The sequence below is a fragment of the Pimephales promelas genome, chromosome 13 (assembly GCF_988280905.1).
Source record: "Pimephales promelas chromosome 13, fPimPro1.hap1.1, whole genome shotgun sequence".
Classification (NCBI taxonomy): domain Eukaryota; kingdom Metazoa; phylum Chordata; class Actinopteri; order Cypriniformes; family Leuciscidae; genus Pimephales; species Pimephales promelas.
The window spans coordinates 1,760,163-1,773,983 of NC_142781.1; the positions used below are offsets into that span (position 1 = coordinate 1,760,163).

At 42.9% G+C, this 13,821-nt stretch overlaps 1 protein-coding gene across 1 annotated transcript; it reads left to right on the forward strand.

The window, feature by feature from the left end:
- The first annotated feature begins 225 nt into the window (after positions 1 to 225).
- On the forward strand, positions 226 to 1,242 carry LOC148974390 (uncharacterized). The gene has a single exon (XM_089118260.1). It carries the CDS (start codon positions 226 to 228, stop codon positions 1,240 to 1,242), a length of 1,017 nt encoding a protein of 338 aa, XP_088974386.1.
- The last annotated feature ends 12,579 nt before the right edge of the window (positions 1,243 to 13,821 follow it).

Below are 13,821 nucleotides of genomic sequence, written 5' to 3' on the forward strand. Positions count from 1 at the left end.
GTCAGAGGTCACTCATCAAGCGTCGGGTCAGATGTCACTCGTCAGGTGTCGGGTCAGGGGTCACTCGTTATGCGGCGGGTCAGAGGTCACTCATCAAGCGTCGGGTCAGATGTCACTCGTCAGGTGTCGGGTCAGTTGTTACTCGTTATACGTCAGGTCAGAGGTCACTCGTCAGGCGTCGGGTCAGTGGTCACTCTTCATGCATTGGGACAGAGGTTACTCATCATGCGTCGGGTCAGAGGTCACTCATCATGCGTCGGGTCAGAGGTCACTCATCATGCGTCGGGTCAGAGGTCACTCATCATGCGTCGGGTCAGGGGTCACTCATCATGCTTCGGGTCAGGGGTCACTCATCATGCTTCGGGTCAGAGGTCACTCATCATGCTTCGGGTCAGAGGTCACTCATCATGCTTCGGGTCAGAGGTCACTCATCATGCGTCGGGTCAGAGGTCACTCATCATGCGTCGGGTCAGAGGTCACTCATCATGCGTTGGGACAGAGGTCACTCATCATGCGTCAGGACAGAGGTCACTCATCATGCGTCGGGTCAGGGGTCACTCATCATGCTTCGGGTCAGGGGTCACTCATCATGCTTCGGGTCAGAGGTCACTCATCATGCGTCGGGTCAGAGGTCACTCATCATGCGTCGGGTCAGAGGTCACTCATCATGCGTCGGGTCAGAGGTCACTCATCATGCGTCGGGTCAGGGGTCACTCATCATGCTTCGGGTCAGGGGTCACTCATCATGCTTCGGGTCAGAGGTCACTCATCATGCTTCGGGTCAGAGGTCACTCATCATGCTTCGGGTCAGAGGTCACTCATCATGCGTCGGGTCAGAGGTCACTCATCATGCGTCGGGTCAGAGGTCACTCATCATGCGTTGGGACAGAGGTCACTCATCATGCGTCAGGACAGAGGTCACTCATCATGCGTCGGGTCAGGGGTCACTCATCATGCTTCGGGTCAGGGGTCACTCATCATGCTTCGGGTCAGAGGTCACTCATCATGCTTCTGGTCAGAGGTCACTCATCATGCGTCGGGTCAGAGGTCACTCATCATGCGTTGGGACAGAGGTCACTCATCATGCGTCGGGACAGAGGTCACTCATCATGCACTGGGTCAGGGGCCACTCATCATGCATTGGGTCAAAGGTTACTCATCATGCGTCAGGTCAGTAGTCACTATCATGTGTCGGGTCAAAGGTCACTCTTCATGCGTCGGGTCAGAGGTCACTCATCATGAGTCGGGTCAGGGGTCACTTGTCATGCGTTGGGTCAGAGTATCACTCATCATGCTTCGGGTCAGGGATCACTTGTCATGCATCGGGTCAGAGGTCACTCATCATGCGTCGGGTCAAAGGTCACTTATCATGCGTCGGGTCAGAGGTCACTCATCATGCGTCAGGTCAGGGGTCACTTGTCATGCGTTGGGTCAGAGTGTCACTCACCATGCTTCGGGTCAGAGCTTGCCTTGCCGGAAGAAAGTGATTATAGTTTATAAAGTTCTAAATATGATTATTTATCTACAGAAGGCCTTTATTGACCCCTGGAGATGATGGATGGTCTGGATGAGCATCTTGGAGCTAGAGCTGGGCACTTTTTAATCCTACGTGGCTGGGAAGAGCCAGGATTTTATATCGTCCCCCTTGGTTGAAATGGTCCTAAAAGCGTTCCCTGAACACACCTGAAGCAGCTAATCGAGGTCTTCAGACTCCACGCAGGTGTTTCAGAGCTTAACTCTGCAGGACATTGGCAAGATTGGACCCCCTTGGTGTAGATGGTCCTTAGAATGGATCCAACTATACAAAAGTAGGACAGATTGTTGCTAGCTTTAGCTCTTAGATTCTTATTTTGGTATGCCTACCATTGTAGTCATTAAATATTCTCTTAGTTTATTAAATATTCTCACCAAAGCTCTCTATTTTGCTGTAGATCATTAAACCGTTGCGCTGCCTCTTTCTGAAATCTGAGTTTCGAGGTGTACATCCGTGCACAAACACTGCCTATATGTTTCAGATGCAGCCTGTGTGTATACAGCCCTCAGGTTCAGTTATTTGTCAGTGTTCTGCGTTTCTCCTGTGCTCCAGAGAGTTTTGTTTTCTGTTGAGTAAAAATACCACTTGTGTCGATATCCTCGCCTCAACTCTCCTCTCCTGCAACCAACCGTGACAGCTACAGTCCCCTTAAATGAAAACAAAGATATAAAACACTTTCTGTGTAGATATATAGAGCAGTCCATTTCACTTGAATGATATTTTCAGGATAAGACATTCATTTTAATTGTACTGTAGTTTAAATGCTACTGTAGCAAACCCCCAGCCAGACAATGGTGAAGCGTAGCCTACTGATGTTTCCAGAAGCCTTTATTATTTATGTTCAACCATCAGCCTTGGTTAAACACAAATCTACTTTCCTTTCAACCTTTCTTCTTGAAACAACGCTCCAAGAGCTACAGGACAGATAAATAACATAAAATGAGCTCTTACAAACATAAACATTACCCGAAGGCCAAATTAACCGTACAAACAGTCATTTATAAAAGACCTTTTCTGTGGCATTACTTGAGTATTATTAACAATGCTAAAAAACGTACGTTAGCTTGCCACGAGAGAAAATAATACATTTAAACACTTCTTCACAGATAAATGGCTTAACCTTCATATTACTGCACATAACCATTAAACACACAATACCTTGTTCCCGTTCCAGCTAGGTGATCCTTTTAGAGCTTTATATAATTTCAGACCAAAATGTGCTTTTCCTTCTTACTTCCTTGGTTGCGTCTGACTAACTAGTCTCACCCTTTTAGACGCGAAATGGGCTATATGCACGCATAAGTCCCGCAATTGACGCAAGGATGCTCGTCTATTTCCGGTTGTGGAGATTAAAGCGGAGGAAAACCAAGAAAAGCGAGATTATGGCAGAGTCTTCAATATTTACTATCCTCCCGTCTTTGAAACGAAACTTTCATACGTTTAGATGTAATTTTATATATAGTTATGTTTATTTAATATAATTTTAAAAAGAAGCATAAACACAACGTCAACGAGGGATGTCTGTTTTGTCTGTTCTTGTGACTAACGTTTCTTTAGTATAACCATAGAGTATAAAATTCAATATAAATTCTCCGTATTGCATTGGACTCTACGATCGGCGAAAGTTATCGAGCATCCTTAATCCTTCACCGGAAATACCGCCGTGCATAGAGCCCATTAACGTTCCCCTAGGAAGCGCCAAAATAAAAGTCTCTTAATATTAACATAGAAAATAATAAAAAAGAGCTCTGAAATTATTATTTACACTTTCCTTAGAGTTAGTTACAACTACCAAATTTACAGCAGATTTCTTTCATGAAAACTGACAAATATTTCGACAAATTAGAATTGAAATAGCATGTTTCCAAAAACAGATTGAGTAGAAAAAAGACAGAAAAGACCAAAATGAAGTATCATAATTCATTAAAGTGTATATACATACAGTGCATACATAACGTAGAACATAATCTATTCAAAATACATACAGTACACACCATCAGTCGAACACTAAGGAGTAAAAATAAGTCTATAAACTTTTAAAATTTTTAATTCAGTTGCACTGTGCTATTTGCCATCCAATTCTAGACTTCACTGAGGTATGAGAAGAGATGATCTAATGAAAAGTAATTTCTTGGTTTGGTTGGGAGATATAGTTAGAGATTGTCGGTTCAACAATGATGTTATGTTTCTGGAATATTGAGCCTAAAGGGAGAATGTAGAGGGAAATCAAAAGAGGACCAAATATAGATCCCTGTGGGATACCGCAATAGATCAGCGCAGAGTGGAAGTAAATGACCTGAAATTTACAGAGAGGGTACTCCCTTGAAGTATGAGATGAACCACTGTAAAGCCCTGGACCCCAACATTCAAAATGATTTCAGAATCAGAAGGGGTTAGGGCATGGCCCTCTATCAGAATCCAGAGTTTTGGGAAGATTGGAGAAACTTAATTTTTCGCCCAAAAAAAAAAAACGTAAGGGGTACCACTGTCGTTTTTTTTTCGCGGCCGAATTTTTGAGTTTCGATATCTCAGCTCTGGAAGGGGCTATAGCCTCCATTTTTGCACTCAGGTCTAAGTCTCATGGCCCTCTATCAGAATCCAGAGTTTTGGGAAGATTGGAGAAACTTAATTTGTCGCCCCAAAAAAAAAACGTAAGGGGTACCACTGTCGTTTTTTTTTTCGGGCCGAATTTTTGAGTTTCGATATCTCAGCTCTGGAAGGGGCTAGAGCCTCCATTTTTGCACTCAGGTCTAAGTCTCATGGCCCTTTATCAGAATCCAGAGTTTTGGGAAGATTGGAGAAACGTAATTTTTCGCCCAAAAAAAAAAAACGTAAGGGGTACCACTGTCGTTTTTTTTTCGGGCCGAATTTTTGAGTTTCGATATCTCAGCTCTGGAACGGCCTAGAGCCTCCATTTTTGCACTCAGGTCTAAGTCTCATGGCCCTCTATCAGAATCCAGAGTTTTGGGAAGATTGGAGAAACTTAATTTTTTGCCCCCCAAAAAAAACGTAAGGGGTACCACTGTCGTTTTTTTTTCGGGCCGAATTTTTGAGTTTCGATATATCAGCTCTGGAAGGGTCTAGAGCCTCCATTTTTGCACTCAGGTCTAAGTCTCATGGCCCTGTATCAGAATTTGGGAACATTGGAGAAACTTAATTTTTCGCCCAAAAAAAAATGTAAGGGGTACCACTGTCGTTTTTTTTTCGGGCCGAATTTTTGAGTTTCGATATCTCAGCTCTGGAAGGGGCTAGAGCCTCCATTTTTGCACTCAGGTCTAAGTCTCATGGCCCTCTATAAGAATTTGGGAAGATTGGAGAAACTTCATTTTTTACCCCAAAAAAAAAACGTAAGGGGTACCACTGTCGTTTTTTTTTCGGGCCGAATTTTTGAGTTTCGATATCTCAGCTCTGGAAGGGGCTAGAGCCTCCATTTTTGCACTCAGGTCTAAGTCTCATGGCCCTCTATCAGAATCCAGAGTTTTGGGAAGATTGGAGAAACTTAATTTTTCGCCCAAAAAAAAAAAACGTAAGGGGTACCACTGTCGTTTTTTTTTCGGGCCGAATTTTTGAGTTTCGATATCTCAGCTCTGGAAGGGGCTAGAGCCTCCATTTTTGCACTCAGGTCTAAGTCTCATGGCCCTCTATCAGAATTTGGGAAGATTGGAGAAACTTAATTTTTCGCCCAAAAAAAAAAACGTACGGGGTACCACTGTCGTTTTTTTTTTCGGGCCGAATTTTTGAGTTTCGATATCTCAAATCTGGAAGGGGCTAGAGCCTCCATTTTTGCACTCAGGTCTAAGTCTCATGGCCCTCTATCAGAATTTGGGAAGATTGGAGAAACTTAATTTTTCGCCCCCAAAAAAAAACGTAAGGGGTACCACTGTCGTTTTTTTTTTCGGGCCGAATTTTTGAGTTTCGATATCTCAGCTCTGGAAGGGGCTAGAGCCTCCATTTTTGCACTCAGGTCTAAGTCTCATGACCCTCTATCAGAATCCAGAGTTTTGGGAAGATTGGAGAAACTTAATTTTTCGCCCAAAAAAAAAAAAAACGTAAGGGGTACCACTGTCGTTTTTTTTTTCGGGCCGAATTTTTGAGTTTCGATATCTCAGCTCTGGAAGGGGCTAGAGCCTCCATTTTTGCACTAAGGTCTAAGTCTCATGGCCCTCTATCAGAATTTGGGAAGATTGGAGAAACTTAATTTTTCGCTCAAAAAAAAAAAACGTAAGGGGTACCACTGTCGTTTTTTTTTCGGGCCGAATTTTTGAGTCTGATATCTCAGCTTTGGAAGGGGCTAGAGCCTGCATTTTTGCACTCAGGTCTAAGTCTCATGGCCCTCTATCAGAATCCAGAGTTTTGGGAAGATTGGAGAAACTTAATTTTTCGCCCAAAAAAAAACCGTAAGGGGTACCACTGTCGTTTTTTTTTTCGGGCCGAATTTTTGAGTTTCGATATCTCAGCTCTGGAAGGGGCTAGAGCCTCCATTTTTGCACTCAGGTCTAAGTCTCATGGCCCTCTATCAGAATTTGGGAAGATTGGAGAAACTTAATTTTTCGCCCCAAAAAAAAACGTAAGGGGTACCACTGTCGTTTTTTTTTCGGGCCGAATTTTTGAGTTTCGATATCTCAGCTCTGGAAGGGGCTAGAGCCTCCATTTTTGCACTCAGGTCTAAGTCTCATGACCCTCTATCAGAATCCAGAGTTTTGGGAAGATTGGAGAAACTTAATTTTTTGCCCCAAAAAAAAAACGTAAGGGGTACCACTGTCGTTTTTTTTTCGGGCCGAATTTTTGAGTTTCGATATCTCAGCTCTGGAAGGGGCTAGAGCCTCCATTTTTGCACTCAGGTCTAAGTCTCATGGCTCTCTATCAGAATTTGGGAAGATTGGAGAAACTTAATTTTTCGCCCCAAAAAAAAACGTAAGGGGTACCACTGTCGTTTTTTTTTCGGGCCGAATTTTTGAGTTTCGATATCTCAGCTCTGGAAGGGGCTAGAGCCTCCATTTTTGCACTCAGGTCTAAGTCTCATGGCCCTCTATCAGAATTTGGGAAGATTGGAGAAACTTAATTTTTCGCCCAAAAAAAAAACGTAAGGGGTACCACTGTCGTTTTTTTTTCGGGCCGAATTTTTGAGTTTCGATATCTCAGCTCTGGAAGGGGCTAGAGCCTCCATTTTTGCACTCAGGTCTAAGTCTCATGGCCCTCTATAAGAATTTGGGAAGATTGGAGAAACTTAATTTTTCGCCCCAAAAAAAAAACGTAAGGGGTACCACTGTCGTTTTTTTTTCGGGCCGAATTTTTGAGTTTCGATATCTCAGCTCTGGAAGGGGCTAGAGCCTCCATTTTTGCACTCAGGTCTAAGTCTCATGGCCCTCTATCAGAATCCAGAGTTTTGGGAAGATTGGAGAAACTTAATTTTTCGCCCAAAAAAAAAAAACGTAAGGGGTACCACTGTCGTTTTTTTTTCGGGCCGAATTTTTGAGTTTCGATATCTCAGCTCTGGAAGGGGCTAGAGCCTCCATTTTTGCACTCAGGTCTAAGTCTCATGGCCCTCTATCAGAATTTGGGAAGATTGGAGAAACTTAATTTTTCGCCCAAAAAAAAAACGTAAGGGGTACCACTGTCGTTTTTTTTTCGGGCCGAATTTTTGAGTTTCGATATCTCAGCTCTGGAAGGGGCTAGAGCCTCCATTTTTGCACTCAGGTCTAAGTCTCATGGCCCTCTATCAGAATCCAGAGTTTTAGGAAGATTGGAAAAACTTAATTCTTCGCCCAAAAAAAAAAAAAACGTAAGGGGTACCACTGTCGTTTTTTTTTCGGGCCGAATTTTTGAGTTTCGATATCTCAGCTCTGGAAGGGGTTAGAGCCTCCATTTTTGCACTCAGGTCTAAGTCTCATGGCCCTCTATCAGAATTTGGGAAGATTGGAGAAACTTAATTTTTCACCCAAAAAAAAAAAACGTAAGGGGTACCACTGTCGTTTTTTTTTCGGGCCGAATTTTTGAGTTTCGATATCTCAGCTCTGGAAGGGGCTAGAGCCTCCATTTTTGCACTCAGGTCTAAGTCTCATGGCCCTCTATCAGAATCCAGAGTTTTAGGAAGATTGGAAAAACTTAATTCTTCGCCCAAAAAAAAAAAACGTAAGGGGTACCACTGTCGTTTTTTTTTCGGGCCGAATTTTTGAGTTTCGATATCTCAGCTCTGGAAGGGGCTAGAGCCTCCATTTTTGCACTCAGGTCTAAGTCTCATGGCCCTCTATCAGAATCCAGAGTTTTGGGAAGATTGGAGAAACTAAATTTTTTGCCCCAAAAAAAAAAAACGTAAGGGGTACCACTGTCGTTTTTTTTTCGGGTCGAATTTTTGAGTTTCGATATCTCAGCTCTGGAAGGGGCTAGAGCCTCCATTTTTGCACTCAGGTCTAAGTCTCATGGCTCTCTATCAGAATTTGGGAAGATTGGAGAAACTTAATTTTTCGCCCCAAAAAAAACGTAAGGGGTACCACTGTCGTTTTTTTATCGGGCCGAATTTTTGAGTTTCGATATCTCAGCTCTGGAAGGGGCTAGAGCCTCCATTTTTGCACTCAGGTCTAAGTCTCATGGCCCTCTATCAGAATTTGGGAAGATTGGAGAAACTTAATTTTTCGCCCCAAAAAAAAACGTAAGGGGTACCACTGTCGTTTTTTTTTCGGGCCGAATTTTTGAGTTTCGATATCTCAGCTCTGGAAGGGGCTAGAGCCTCCATTTTTGCACTCAGGTCTAAGTCTCATGGCTCTCTATAAGAATTTGGGAAGATTGGAGAAACTTAATTTTTCGCCCCAAAAAAAAACCGTAAGGGGTACCACTGTCGTTTTTTTTTCGGGCCGAATTTTTGAGTTTCGATATCTCAGCTCTGGAAGGGGCTAGAGCCTCCATTTTTGCACTCAGGTCTAAGTCTCATGGCCCTCTATCAGAATCCAGAGTTTTGGGAAGATTGGAGAAACTTAATTTTTCGCCCAAAAAAAAAACGTAAGGGGTACCACTGTCGTTTTTTTTTCGGGCCGAATTTTTGAGTTTCGATATCTCAGCTCTGGAAGGGGCTAGAGCCTCCATTTTTGCACTCAGGTCTAAGTCTCATGGCCCTCTATCAGAATTTGGGAAGATTGGAGAAACTTAATTTTTCGCCCAAAAAAAAAAACGTAAGGGGTACCACTCTCGTTTTTTTTTTTTCGGGCCGAATTTTTGAGTTTCGATATCTCAGCTCTGGAAGGGGCTAGAGCCTCCATTTTTGCACTCAGGTCTAAGTCTCATGGCCCTCTATCAGAATTTGGGAAGATTGGAGAAACTTAATTTTTCGCCCAAAAAAAAAAACGTAAGGGGTACCACTGTCGTTTTTTTTTCGGGCCGAATTTTTGAGTTTCGATATCTCAGCTCTGGAAGGGGCTAGAGCCTCCATTTTTGCACTCAGGTCTAAGTCTCATGGCCCTCTATCAGAATCCAGAGTTTTGGGAAGATTGGAGAAACTTAATTTTTCGCCCCCAAAAAAAAACGTAAGGGGTACCACTGTCGTTTTTTTTTTCGGGCCGAATTTTTGAGTTTCGATATCTGAGCTCTGGAAGGGGCTAGAGCCTCCATTTTTGCACTCAGGTCTAAGTCTCATGACCCTCTATCAGAATCCAGAGTTTTGGGAAGATTGGAGAAACTTAATTTTTCGCCCAAAAAAAAAAAAACGTAAGGGGTACCACTGTCGTTTTTTTTTTCGGGCCGAATTTTTGAGTTTCGATATCTCAGCTCTGGAAGGGGCTAGAGCCTCCATTTTTGCACTCAGGTCTAAGTCTCATGGCCCTCAATCAGAATTTGGGAAGATTGGAGAAACTTAATTTTTCGCTCAAAAAAAAAAAACGTAAGGGGTACCACTGTCGTTTTTTTTTCGGGCCGAATTTTTGAGTCTGATATCTCAGCTTTGGAAGGGGCTAGAGCCTGCATTTTTGCACTCAGGTCTAAGTCTCATGGCCCTCTATCAGAATTTGGGAAGATTGGAGAAACTTAATTTTTCGCCCAAAAAAAAAACCGTAAGGGGTACCACTGTCGTTTTTTTTTTCGGGCCGAATTTTTGAGTTTCGATATCTCAGCTCTGGAAGGGGCTAGAGCCTCCATTTTTGCACTCAGGTCTAAGTCTCATGGCCCTCTATAAGAATTTGGGAAGATTGGAGAAACTTAATTTTTCGCCCCAAAAAAAAAACGTAAGGGGTACCACTGTCGTTTTTTTTTCGGGCCGAATTTTTGAGTTTCGATATCTCAGCTCTGGAAGGGGCTAGAGCCTCCATTTTTGCACTCAGGTCTAAGTCTCATGGCCCTCTATCAGAATCCAGAGTTTTGGGAAGATTGGAGAAACTTAATTTTTCGCCCAAAAAAAAAAAACGTAAGGGGTACCACTGTCGTTTTTTTTTCGGGCCGAATTTTTGAGTTTCGATATCTCAGCTCTGGAAGGGGCTAGAGCCTCCATTTTTGCACTCAGGTCTAAGTCTCATGGCCCTCTATCAGAATTTGGGAAGATTGGAGAAACTTAATTTTTCGCCCAAAAAAAAAACGTAAGGGGTACCACTGTCGTTTTTTTTTCGGGCCGAATTTTTGAGTTTCGATATCTCAGCTCTGGAAGGGGCTAGAGCCTCCATTTTTGCACTCAGGTCTAAGTCTCATGGCCCTCTATCAGAATCCAGAGTTTTAGGAAGATTGGAAAAACTTAATTCTTCGCCCAAAAAAAAAAAACGTAAGGGGTACCACTGTCGTTTTTTTTTCGGGCCGAATTTTTGAGTTTCGATATCTCAGCTCTGGAAGGGGTTAGAGCCTCCATTTTTGCACTCAGGTCTAAGTCTCATGGCCCTCTATCAGAATTTGGGAAGATTGGAGAAACTTAATTTTTCACCCAAAAAAAAAAACGTAAGGGGTACCACTGTCGTTTTTTTTTCGGGCCGAATTTTTGAGTTTCGATATCTCAGCTCTGGAAGGGGCTAGAGCCTCCATTTTTGCACTCAGGTCTAAGTCTCATGGCCCTCTATCAGAATCCAGAGTTTTAGGAAGATTGGAAAAACTTAATTCTTCGCCCAAAAAAAAAAAACGTAAGGGGTACCACTGTCGTTTTTTTTTCGGGCCGAATTTTTGAGTTTCGATATATCAGCTCTGGAAGGGTCTAGAGCCTCCATTTTTGCACTCAGGTCTAAGTCTCATGGCCCTGTATCAGAATTTGGGAAGATTGGAGAAACTTAATTTTTCGCCCCAAAAAAAAAAAACGTAAGGGGTACCACTGTCGTTTTTTTTTCGGGCCGAATTTTTGAGTTTCGATATCTCAGCTCTGGAAGGGGCTAGAGCCTCCATTTTTGCACTCAGGTCTAAGTCTCATGGCCCTCTATCAGAATCCAGAGTTTTGGGAAGATTGGAGAAACTTAATTTTTCGCCCCCAAAAAAAAACGTAAGGGGTACCACTGTCGTTTTTTTTTCGGGCCGAATTTTTGAGTTTCGATATATCAGCTCTGGAAGGGTCTAGAGCCTCCATTTTTGCACTCAGGTCTAAGTCTCATTGCCCTCTATCAGAATTTGGGAAGATTGGAGAAACTTAATTTTTCGCCCAAAAAAAAAACGCAAGGGGTACCACTGTCGTTTTTTTTTCGGGCCGAATTTTTGAGTTTCGATATCTCAGCTCTGGAAGGGGCTAGAGCCTCCATTTTTGCACTCAGGTCTAAGTCTCATGGCCCTCTATCAGAATCCAGAGTTTTGGGAAGATTGGAGAAACTTAATTTTTCGCCCCCAAAAAAAAACGTAAGGGGTACCACTGTCGTTTTTTTTTCGGGCCGAATTTTTGAGTTTCGATATCTCAGCTCTGGAAGGGGCTAGAGCCTCCATTTTTGCACTCAGGTCTAAGTCTCATGGCCCTCTATCAGAATTTGGGAAGATTGGAGAAACTTAATTTTTCGCCTAAAAAAAAACGTAAGGGGTACCACTGTCGTTTTTTTTTTCGGGCCGAATTTTTGAGTTTCGAAATCTCAGCTCTGGAAGGGGCTAGAGCCTCCATTTTTGCACTCAGGTCTAAGTCTCATGGCCCTCTATCAGAATTTGGGAAGATTGGAGAAACTTAATATTTCGCCCAAAAAAAAAAACGTAAGTGGTACCACTGTCGTTTTTTTTTTCGGGCCGAATTTTGAGTTTCGATATCTCAGCTCTGGAAGGGGCTAGAGCCTCCATTTTTGCACTCAGGTCTAAGTCTCATGGCCCTCTATCAGAATTTGTGAAGATTGGAGAAACTTAATTTTTCGCCCCAAAAAAAAAAAACGTAAGGGGTACCACTGTCGTTTTTTTTTCGGGCCGAATTTTTGAGTTTCGATATCTCAGCTCTGGAAGGGGCTAGAGCCTCCATTTTTGCACTCAGGTCTAAGTCTCATGGCCCTCTATCAGAATCCAGAGTTTTAGGAAGATTGGAAAAACGTAATTCTTCGCCCAAAAAAAAAAACGTAAGGGGTACCACTGTCGTTTTTTTTTCGGGCCGAATTTTTGAGTTTCGATATCTCAGCTCTGGAAGGGGCTAGAGCCTCCATTTTTGCACTCAGGTCTAAGTCTCATGGCTCTCTATCAGAATTTGGGAAGATTGGAGAAACTTAATTTTTCGCCCCAAAAAAAACGTAAGGGGTACCACTGTCGTTTTTTTATCGGGCCGAATTTTTGAGTTTCGATATCTCAGCTCTGGAAGGGGCTAGAGCCTCCATTTTTGCACTCAGGTCTAAGTCTCATGGCCCTCTATCAGAATTTGGGAAGATTGGAGAAACTTAATTTTTCGCCCAAAAAAAAAACGTAAGGGGTACCACTGTCGTTTTTTTTTCGGGCCGAATTTTTGAGTTTCGATATCTCAGCTCTGGAAGGGGCTAGAGCCTCCATTTTTGCACTCAGGTCTAAGTCTCATGGCTCTCTATAAGAATTTGGGAAGATTGGAGAAACTTAATTTTTCGCCCCAAAAAAAAACCGTAAGGGGTACCACTGTCGTTTTTTTTTCGGGCCGAATTTTTGAGTTTCGATATCTCAGCTCTGGAAGGGGCTAGAGCCTCCATTTTTGCACTCAGGTCTAAGTCTCATGGCCCTCTATCAGAATCCAGAGTTTTGGGAAGATTGGAGAAACTTAATTTTTCGCCCAAAAAAAAAACGTAAGGGGTACCACTGTCGTTTTTTTTTTCGGGCCGAATTTTTGAGTTTCGATATCTCAGCTCTGGAAGGGGCTAGAGCCTCCATTTTTGCACTCAGGTCTAAGTCTCATGGCCCTCTATCAGAATTTGGGAAGATTGGAGAAACTTAATTTTTCGCCCAAAAAAAAAAACGTAAGGGGTACCACTGTCGTTTTTTTTCGGGCCGAATTTTTGAGTTTCGATATCTCAGCTCTGGAAGGGGCTAGAGCCTCCATTTTTGCACTCAGGTCTAAGTCTCATGGCCCTCTATCAGAATCCAGAGTTTTGGGAAGATTGGAGAAACTTAATTCTTCGCCCAAAAAAAAAAAACGTAAGGGGTACCACTGTCGTTTTTTTTTCGGGCCGAATTTTTGAGTTTCGATATCTCAGCTCTGGAAGGGGCTAGAGCCTCCATTTTTGCACTCAGGTCTAAGTCTCATGGCCCTCTATCAGAATCCAGAGTTTTAGGAAGATTGGAAAAACTTAATTCTTCGCCCAGAAAAAAAAAACGTAAGGGGTACCACTGTCGTTTTTTTTTCGGGCCGAATTTTTGAGTTTCGATATCTCAGCTCTGGAAGGGGCTAGAGCCTCCATTTTTGCACTCAGGTCTAAGTCTCATGGCTCTCTATCAGAATTTGGGAAGATTGGAGAAACTTAATTTTTCGCCCCAAAAAAAACGTAAGGGGTACCACTGTCGTTTTTTTATCGGGCCGAATTTTTGAGTTTCGATATCTCAGCTCTGGAAGGGGCTAGAGCCTCCATTTTTGCACTCAGGTCTAAGTCTCATGGCCCTCTATCAGAATTTGGGAAGATTGGAGAAACTTAATTTTTCGCCCAAAAAAAAAACGTAAGGGGTACCACTGTCGTTTTTTTTTCGGGCCGAATTTTTGAGTTTCGATATCTCAGCTCTGGAAGGGGCTAGAGCCTCCATTTTTGCACTCAGGTCTAAGTCTCATGGCTCTCTATAAGAATTTGGGAAGATTGGAGAAACTTAATTTTTCGCCCCAAAAAAAAACCGTAAGGGGTACCACTGTCGTTTTTTTTTCGGGCCGAATTTTTGAGTTTCGATATCTCAGCTCTGGAAGGGGCTAGAGCCTCCATTTTTGCACTCAG

Bases quoted from the DNA above. Each gene is read 5' to 3' on its own strand.
- LOC148974390 (XM_089118260.1), top strand. From the start codon at position 226: ATGCGTCGGGTCAGAGGTCACTCATCATGCGTCGGGTCAGAGGTCACT.